General features: G+C 42.1%; 1 protein-coding gene across 3 annotated transcripts; it reads left to right on the plus strand.

Moving 5' to 3' along the window:
• Positions 1-120: 120 nt before the first annotated feature.
• On the plus strand, positions 121-10,084 carry LOC103386387 (serine protease 27-like). 3 transcript variants are annotated; one of them, XM_025054479.1, is made up of 9 exons: positions 121-349; positions 5,374-5,587; positions 6,091-6,414; positions 6,859-6,978; positions 7,767-7,784; positions 8,172-8,334; positions 8,418-8,686; positions 8,757-8,896; positions 9,415-10,084. In XM_025054479.1, the coding sequence occupies exons 4-9, from the start codon at positions 6,921-6,923 to the stop codon at positions 9,814-9,816; spliced, it is 1,050 nt and encodes a 349-aa protein (XP_024910247.1). In that variant the 5' UTR covers positions 121-349; positions 5,374-5,587; positions 6,091-6,414; positions 6,859-6,920; the 3' UTR covers positions 9,817-10,084. The 3 variants fall into 3 exon arrangements, with proteins under 3 accessions (XP_024910247.1, XP_024910248.1, XP_008318850.1); XM_025054480.1 differs by lacking the exon at positions 5,374-5,587; XM_008320628.3 differs by lacking the exon at positions 5,374-5,587 and having other exon boundaries at positions 6,327-6,414.

Below are 10,084 nucleotides of genomic sequence, written 5' to 3' on the forward strand. Positions count from 1 at the left end.
TACGGGGCAGAAGAGTCGTTCTTTTCAAATGGAGTGGTACAAACGAAAAGACTGGCTGTGTGGCTGTCCTGCAAGAAACCGCCATTACTGCTTTCCTGTCTTTTATTCTCACCGTGTGATAACGTCTGGACTAACTCGGGATACAGTGACCTGAAACATTAGCAAAGAAGCCTCAGCAGACATGAAAGATCAGCCACGCACGTTCAAAGACAGATTTCTTTAAAAACGTTTGGATATTCAAGGATTGGTTTGGCATGGGATGAGCAACGGAGGCTAAACATTAGCATCTATGATGCTAAGGTGAAGGAAGACCGAGAGATACAACCTTGGACTTCATCCATAAGTAAAAGTAAGGCTAAAAAGTTTTTATTCTTTTTTAAATAAGATGGGAGTAAGTAGAAAAGGTGTTTGATAACGTTGTGATGATGTTGTGATTTTTTCCTACATTTTTTTTTCTTATCAAATTGATAGACAACCTTTGATTGAAACAGCAGCATTTTAAAGTTTGAAAAACAACTGAAATTTTTACTGAACGTCAAAATTAAACTTGTGCTGCACTCATCTCTATACTTTAATTTGTTTATAGTAAATATGAATTGCTCAGACACAAGAAGGGTGATCTGTCCATTTGTAAAAAAGAAACGTTCTTTGTTGGTCAAATATGTACATGTGTTTGTGTTGGTGTAAATGTCATTGAAAGACGAATGCTGATAGATATTGAAGCAGTATCAGGCGGTGCTGTTGGATGGATAGTGAAATAAGATGTTCTTTTTCGGTTCTTACAATTGTAAATCTGACTCCAGAGGAGTCAGTGCCTCACCAGCCATGAACCTCACCGCACGTCGCTGAAACAGACATCCCATAGTGCTGGAAGATCAAGCCCAACATTAATTGCCAGGAGAAAGTGAAAGGAGCTTATGCTAAATGCTAGCTGACTGAGGACTTTCAGAACAGACTGAAAGGCCAAATCTGTGTCGTACGCAATTAATTTCAAAATGCTAAAATTGAATTTCCTACCACTTCAATGTTGCAGAGCAGCGGCTCCCATCATGGACATCATAACAAACTCCCATCATAACAAACCTGAATGCTATTGTTGTGATATATTAAAATAAGTATAAAATATATAAAAAATAAAACCCAAAAGCAGATTTGACTTCAGGGGCAGACTCAGAAGTTTGCCCGACTGAGACTGCGCTCCTGCTCCCATCAGACCAGGACTGGACATAAAAATAGGAATTAATGAGATCCACGCCCACTGGTTCTGTCAAATATCCCCTTCACCTCATCTTCTCCACACCTGATGTCTCACCATCACTCAGCACATTCTCAAACACAAACCTGAGATTCTAGCTGATGTTTCCATAGAAACCTGCGATGGGCCTCCAGTGGCGCCCTGCCTGAATAAATCTATGTCTTAATGATCTCATTGTGTCTATAGAGACCATCAATAATATACAGAAGTGTAGTAATAACGAGTCATTATTTCCTAGATCGGCAGTTGACGCACCCCAAATTCCCCACACCTTCGAAAAACAAAACAAAATGCAATAACCTTTCTTATAAGGGATATTTATTAATCCTCAAATGGCCATAACACACATAAATAGCCTGCTTGTGTGAATTAATTAAAAATTTAACTTTTAATTTTAAATGTTTTAAAAGCGTAAATATGTATTCACGTCTTGTCTTGTTAAATCCCATTAAAGAATATTCCAAACCGCCACTGCTCTTTGGGGTCCCTGTCCTAGATAACTCATGGAGCCATAACACTAAAACCACAGCGGTGACATAATGTACATCAAACAGCATCAACAACAACATCATACATTTACAATATTATTAAAAAGACAGAATTAATTTTACTCACCAAAACTTCTTATTAGTTGTATACAAAATCCCTCCTCTCTTTCCTTGAGAAGAGTTCAGTTACTCCACAGAATATCCTCCATCAAGTCCTTTTCTACCTTCAACCATCAGTTCAGTCTGTCCTGTCGTATTTATGGCATACGTTTTAAATCGCCTTAGGTCCGATTTAGGTTCTTTCAACCTAGCAACACATGAGGCTGAAATTTGATTGGATACAAGCAGCGTATACTGGACTATATGCTGCTAGAAGCAGCACAACAAAGAGAAAATCCAACAGGAACAGAATACTGTGTATTATTTTATAAATATTCACGACAAATATATTGAAAAAGAAATCACTGATTGTGGTACAGTTTAGACCAGTAGAGAAGGCCTTGCCTGCCTTGACGGCACACCATTGGCATTAATTCATACAAACAAACAAACAAACTTATCTTTGTCATTTGTGACACAGCACAGCGCACCATGCACAATGAAATTTAACCTCTGCATTTAACCCATCACCAAGTGAACAGTGTTGTTCATAGTGTTGATATTAACAATGATAGCATTGACATGAACTTTAAAATAATAAGAAACATAAAGGATAGTTGTTGTTTTTTTTTTCTCTGCAGATGTGGGTGCAAATCATTACTGCTACATTCTTTTTTTTATGCTTTAGTGAGGCCTTGCAGCAGCACACTCCTCCAGCAGGTGGTGCCATACGTGGCTGTCTTTGCGGCCTGCCAACCCCTGTAATAACCACGAGCTGAAGCTTTTGTATATTAATGTCCATTTAAATCATAGTCCAGTGGGAGGAGTTCACCTTTGCAGTACACTCACCAAACAGCAGGGGAGTCCATGATAAAAACTCCTAGGGTTTGAGTGTTGAATGGAAGAAGACCGTCTGACTGTGTCTGCAGTCATGGGGAGGAGGAGAGGACATGAAAAAAGACCAGAGCAGCTGTAGGAGGTGAGGCTGAGAACAGGGAGCTGAGACTGGCAGGAAGGTTGGCTGGAGCAGACTTGACTGTTGGAGTTTAAGTTCAAAAATCAGATTAGAGTGATGAGATGAAGACTGAATGATAATCTTTCATCAGCTCCTCATCCACCCCTGGTAGAATTCTCGGATCGTTCTAGTAAATACTTTGACTTGTCACTTGTTGTTGTTGTTGTTGTTGTTGTTATAACATAAAAGATCATGGCTGTCAAAGGTCTGCTGGTTCAGACTCTGCTCCTGTTACAAACACATGGTTCCACCTCCAAGGTCTGCTGGTTCAGACTCTGCTCCTGGTACAAACACATGGTTCCACCTCCACCTTTCATTCTGACTCAGCTCATTCAGACTCCAGGTTGTATTAAAACATTCCTGTGCTCTATTATGTTTTTTTTTTTCTCTTTTAGTGTTTGTGATTCCCCTCCTATGGCCTGTAGGTGGTGCTCAGTACTCCTTTGTAAGTCCTGTTCCATGATTTACATATATTTGCTGCATTGTGTTGTGTAAAACTAAACCTGGATGAGAACTTTTTTTAAAGACAAATGAGTGATCTAGACCATACGTGTCAAACTCAAGGCCCGGGGGCCAAATGCGGCCCGCCAAGCCGTTTTGTGTGGCCCTTGGGAGCTCAAAAAGCATTTAATAAAGTTAATGCAGCAGAGTTTATTAACCTAAGAAATTAAAGGTTTTTTAATTACACAGCATTGAACAATATTTTTAGTTTGAATAACTAATATTCACTGGTACTAGTTTTTTTTTTTCTCTTTTAGTGTTTGTGATTCCCCTCCTATGGCCTGTAGGTGGTGCTCAGTACTCCTTTGTAAGTCCTGTTCCATGATTTACATATATTTGCTGCATTGTGTTGTGTAAAACTAAACCTGGATGAGAACTTTTTTTAAAGACAAATGAGTGATCTAGACCATACGTGTCAAACTCAAGGCCCGGGGGCCCCCGCCAAGCCGTTTTGTGTGGCCCTTGGGAGCTAGAAAAGCATTTAATAAAGATAATGCAGCAGAGTTTATTAACCTAAGAAATTAAAGGTTTTTTAATTACACAGCATTGAACAATATTTTTAGTTTGAATAACTAATATTCACTGGTACTAGTCCGCAGACCGGGGGTTGGGGACCCCTGATCTATGCAGTCTTCCATTTACAACCGGCCCTTCAAGGGGAACTGTATTAATGATGTGGCCCCCGGTGAAAATGAGTTTGACACCCGTGATCTAGACCATAGATTGTTCACGTGAATCTTTTTTTTTTTTAATTCTGCAGCTGTAAATGTTGTGAAAGACTGAAAGTATGATACCCGTTTCCTCTCAGTCACAGAAAAGTCTCCGCACTCCACTGACAATCACACGTAAGATTAAGATCTTACACACAAATCAGAAGAATGTCGTCACATAGTGAACACAGTGCAGCATATGAAATATACTGGGGTCTTAGACCGAATTGACTTCTGCAGCTCAGAGAAATGAAACTCTATCGTTCTGCAGTTAGGAACTGAACGTAAGACTGGCAAACGACAGAACAACAAAGAAAAGGACAAGGAAAAGCGATGGAGGAACATGAGTTTGTTTTTTTCAGTGAAGTTCCAGGACATCCTCATACTGTGTGTTCTTTTTTCAACCTCTCTCCTACTGTTCATTTCTAAATTCTTCAGGCTCCACCCTAACCTCAGTTGTGTGTCTCAGTCGTGCTGTGACCTCTCGGTTGTTGTGTTTTTCTCCGTTTGTTTCCTCCTCCTCCTCTTCTGTTTGTGTGGTGATAGTACCGCAGCTAGTGCACTAGCTCCTGGCCAAACCCTAAATCCAGACACCTTAATTTGTGTGAGTGTGTGTGTGTGTTTGACTGGATGTGTTGTTGTGTCTGTGGAGGTCACAGCAGCCGTAACAGCAACAGCCCACAAAAAAAAAATCCTTGAATGAGACGAGGATGAGGAGTTGAGTTCTGTTTCAGGCCCTGAACCCAAAACCATCACACTTTTACTGAAGACAAGAGTGGGAGTGACTGTGTGTGTGTCTGTGTGCACGCGCGTGTGTGAGAGATAAAGAGGAAGAGAGAGAGAGGGGGAGAGAGACAGATAAGTCCAGAATATTCTGGGATGTTTTCCTCCCACTCTGCTCTCAGAGGTTGGATGAGTCATTCACAGTCATTTGCTTCACACAGTCAGAGACCATTGAGGAAATGGCTTCACACACACACGCACACGCACTACTCAAGCACATCAATTTGTAAACCTGCAGTAAAAACAATTTCAATTGACTCTGACTGTGATCCAGATCCTGGACTCAGGCGAGTCTGAATGCTGAGTTCTGCTCTGAGTCACTTTCACCTCATTCTGTTTTGTTCACCCGTGTACTTGTTTGAAAACAAGTGACTCACACACACACACTCTCTCTCTCTCTCACACACACACATACACACACTCTGTTGCGTGTGTGATGACTATGATCAGTGTCGATATGCGCCTGTGTTTATGCGTGTGCATAATGTTTATTCAATGTGAAATGTCATTGTGTTGCTGCAGGAGGAAGAATGTGAGTGGAATTTTAATAATTTCAATAGAAAACAGTTACTGCAGGAGAGAAGGAGAGAGAAGGAGAGAGAGAGGCAACAGAATAGTTAGTGTTAGAGCGAGGGTGATGATGTCACAGCAGAGTGATGATGTCACAGAGTCCCCCTGTGCTCTTCAGTGGTCCTGTTCAGCATTAATTTGACAACAGGAAGTCTGGATACTAAAGGTAAGGTAGTGGCTCCACAGACCAGGAGACAGGGACGGGGGGGTGGTGGGTGGTGTTTGACTCACTGACATGCAGCTGTTGTCTGAGGGTGGGAATAAAACAATGTTTCATCTGCCCTCACACACACTCTCTTTATTTGTATAATCTGTGTTTAAGCCATAAGCTGCGCTGTAACACCAGTACACGGCGAAAGTCATGAGTTCTCAGAGCTGACTGACACACACACACACACACACGACACAGAATGTTCTTACATTTGTCATATGTGTTTATTACATTGTTCTCACAACTATGTGTAATCAAGATAAACACACATTCCATCACTCACATCCATTTACGCTCACCCATTAATTATCCTCTCAACTGTGCCATTATTCACGCACACACGCACATGGTATTACTCTAGTCAGCATGAAATAGCCTGTTAGTCTGTAATCTGATTACACTGTACCTCCAAAGACTCAACCTTATTGATCTGATGTTTGGAGCATCGTTTCTTTCAGAGAAATAAAGGAGTGGAGATGAGGAGATGCAGAGCAGGAGCAGAGGGGGAGCAGCAGTGAAAACCTCAGCTGTTCTTTCCTTTGGTTTTTTGTTTCCTTGTTTGTTTTTGTTTTTCTATTTGTAGTTTTTCCTGCTGTTTTGTTTGAAAAAAAAAAATACAAAAACTGTGACAAAGAAATCTAAGATTCCATGTCATTAAAAGGTGAAGTAAATCACGTCTTCTCTATTACATCAGTGGTGCCCAACCTGGGGACATGACAGGAACCAGCTGCAGTCTTCTTTAACCACTCCACCTGGACTGGTGCTGTTTCCACCAGGGGAGAGTAAGTCCATCCAACACATGTACAATGAGAACTCACGTGTGCGTGTGGGTGTGTGTGTTTGCTTGGACAATAATTTATAGTAATGTAGTTTTGTCAGCTTAACCTGTTTTATAAGTATTAGTGTGTAAGGCTAAAGGTTTGTGTAAGAAAGGGTACACACACACACACACACACACAAAGAGTTCTAATTCAAGGTTGTTTTTTTCCTACTAAACCCACAGGTGTTTGGTAGGCAGCTAAAGGTGAAGTATTTAACAATATTAGGGCCTCGACAACAGCCCAACGGTTTACGTTCACCCAGAGTCACTGAGTGGTTAATGACCTTTACAGGAGGTGTGTGTGTGTGTGTGTGACCTTATGGAGCAGCAGTGGCAGCAATGTTAATGAGCCTAGAGAGAATCCAGACTAACATGTTTGTCTTCATATGTTGTGAACATGATGCAGGTGCAGCCCAGAAACATCACACGGTTATAGACTTGAAACAAAGTGAAGGATAAACAGTGGAGATGGCTCTTCAACTCTTTTTCTCGGCTTTCACTCTGACCTGCCTTCTCTTATCTCCAGGTAAAGAAACAAGATTATAAAAGATTGTTCAGAGTGGAGGACACACTCCTCCATTCACTCCTGTCCTCACTGCTGTTGTCTTGATGTCCTTGACTTTTTGCTGTCAATGTTCCACAGCCTCTGCTCATCAGCAGCTGTCTGATGGACGGCGTTAAATCTTAACTTGGTTCTTGGTTTATTATTATGATTTGTGTTAATGATAAAAAAAGCTACAAAATATAGCAGAAGCCAATTGTATCCTGGGGTAATGTAATCTGACAAACCTGAAGTGGATTAGCATCAGATTATTTTAATTGAATTGGACTTCAAATTTTAAAAGGTGTGAATTATAGCAGTGGTGGCTCAGTGGTTCATGAAGCAGAGTTGGCTTCAGGTTCTAATATTAAAAAAAGGGGGCGGTGGTGGCTTAGTGGTTAAGGAAGCAGAATTGGGTCCAGAAGGGTCCAGGTTCTAGTCCACCATCTGCCAAGTTCCCACTGAGGTGCTCTGTCATGGCTCCGTCTCCACTCACTGCTCCCTGGTTCTTAAAGCTGCCACTGTTCACTTTGGTGATGGGTTAAAAACAGAGGTCACATTTGGTTGTGTGCAGTGGTGAGCTGTGTCACAGTGACAAGGAGTTCACTTTCCTCCTATATTGTCTCAATTATTTTGGCAATTTTTAAAAAAATATTGTTTGTAGTTAAATCTCCAGGGATAATAAGAGTAAGAAAAATATCACTGACACAAGGTGATGAAATAATTATATTTTCTGCTTCCTGTTAACACTCTCGCTCTCTCTGCTGTTTCAGGCTGTCAAGCAGAGCTGGGTGAGTCAAACTACCTTCACACATTCATCAAGTAGTTGGAAACCTGTCATTAAGTGACACTACGCCACTGTAGTAATCATACTGTAGTGGTAAACCAGATTAAGAACAATCTGTTTCCATTACACTGACATGAACATCATTTATGAACTCATTATCTCACTGCTAGACAGTAAAACACTCTCACACACTAAAGTCCATGGAGAAAACCAGTGGTTTTTGGTCCCAGTTTAGTTTAGTTTAGTTCAGTTCTAGAGTCCAAATGGAGAGAGTGAGTGGTTTGCGAACCTGTTGTTGTTACAGTCGGTGTAAGAGGGAGATGACCATGTGCACATAGGTCAATCACAGAATTTGGATAATGATGAAAGTCTAAGAACACATCTCTTCTAGAGTGTGGAATTGCTCCTCTGAACACCAGAATAGTTGGAGGTGAGAATTCATCTCCAGGAGTATGGCCCTGGCAAGTTTCTCTGGAGACAGACGGTGCGCACTTCTGCGGCGGGTCTCTAATCTCTAACCTGTGGGTGTTGACCGCTGCTCATTGTCTATCTGGGTGAGGATGCATTCAAGGTACTTTATCAGTCACAGAGCCAAGATGAGAGTCTTGTTGTTTTATTGTTATTTGATTCTTTTTAGGTTTGAAAAAAACACCATTACTGTTTATGTGGGCCGCCTCATAAAGACCGGTCCAAACTTCAACGAAGTCTCACGAAGCGTTTCTGAGATTCAGTGTCATGAGTCGTACAACCTTCTGACCAACGAACATGACATTTGTCTTGTGAAGCTGGATAGTCCTGTGGATTTTACCAATTACATAAGACCTATTTGTTTACCCACAAGCAACAGCACCTTCTACACTGGGACGAGCACCTGGGTGACGGGCTGGGGAAACACTGACCCCGACGGTAAGCTGTGATGTGGTCAAGTCAAACAGAGACATGATGATGGTTGGTTACTCTGACTTCTTGTCCCCAGCATACAGTCTGTCCGACGTACTGCAGGAGGTCAATCTACCTGTGGTGGGAAACAATGAGTGTCAGTGTCTGCAGTGGTATCTGATCACAGAGTTCATGATCTGTGCTGGAACCAGTGAGGGAGGGAAAGACGCCTGTCAGGTGACCACCACTGTTTTTATATGAAATGTTCTGTTGATCAATAGGCCATGGGGAGTACACCAATAAAGAGCTCCAAAAGGGGGTGTCAGATCCTCAGAATTATTCGGGGCTGTGTTAATTCTCACTCGACAATGTCATAGTTTTAAGACTTCAGTCAGAAGCACTGGACATGAGGTTTAATCCAATCAGGTTTCTTTAGTCTGAGACATGAAACAAAGACCACAGACTTCAGGGTAGAACCACTGCTGTCAGAATAGACCACAGAGACTGTCCCCGAGACTTGACCCTAGATCACAGAGACTGTCTCCGAGACTTGACCCTGGATCACAGAGACTGTCCCCGAGACTTGACCCTAGATCACAGAGACTGTCTCCGAGACTTGACCCTGGATCACAGAGACCACCACAGGTCATGTCTGTCATGGGGACTTGATTCTGGGGACTTGTCCAGGAGTGTTGACTTTGCAGAGTTTTTTTTGGTTAATACTGAAAATCTTGTTTTCACTGTCTTTTACTTAGGGAGATTCTGGAGGACCAATGGTGGTCAAAGTGGACCCAGTCAGTTCAAGGTGGGTCCAGAATGGAATCGTGAGTTTTGGAGAGGCCTGTGCCAAACCCAACATACCAGCGGTCTACACCGCTGTGTCCAGGTACGAAGACTGGATCAAAAACATCACCACAGGGAACACACTTGGCTTTGTAACTTTCACCTCTGGAGGCAGAGATCCAGATTTAGACTTTGTCTGTTCACCTGCAACAGCCACCAGCATCAGCACCACCACCACCACACACACACCTACCACAGTGCAGATGAGCACCCTAGAGGATGGCAGTGTGTTTGCAGGTGGAGAGAACCTGGTTCCCATCTCTCACTTCATCTCACTCTCTGTTCCTCTGCTCTTCTTCTATCTGCTGCTCTAAGATGACAACTAGAAGCAGACCTCCTCCTGTCCCTGCACTCTCTCTCTTCACCGACATCTCACTGAGCGTGTCCATTTTAATCAATCATTAATATATTCTCTGCCGGGTTAAATTACAGATGAAACGCAGCTGAAATTTTGACGACACACATAAAACAAGTGTGATGAAATGTGTGTGTGTGACACTGAGAATGAGGCTGAGAAGTGTCTGTAACTGTGGCTGAAGTCAGTCTCCTAACACAGCTGAGAATAAAAGAAATCACCACGAC

Source organism: Cynoglossus semilaevis, chromosome 1, assembly GCF_000523025.1.
Source record: "Cynoglossus semilaevis isolate Cse_v1.0 chromosome 1, Cse_v1.0, whole genome shotgun sequence".
NCBI lineage: Eukaryota > Metazoa > Chordata > Actinopteri > Pleuronectiformes > Cynoglossidae > Cynoglossus > Cynoglossus semilaevis.

Bases quoted from the DNA above. Each gene is read 5' to 3' on its own strand.
- LOC103386387 (XM_025054479.1), top strand. From the start codon at position 6,921: ATGGCTCTTCAACTCTTTTTCTCGGCTTTCACTCTGACCTGCCTTCTC. The intron at 8,335-8,417 runs GTGAGGATGCAT...GATTCTTTTTAG, and splicing joins GCTGCTCATTGTCTATCTGG to GTTTGAAAAAAACACCATTA. The intron at 8,687-8,756 runs GTAAGCTGTGAT...TCTTGTCCCCAG, and splicing joins GGGAAACACTGACCCCGACG to CATACAGTCTGTCCGACGTA.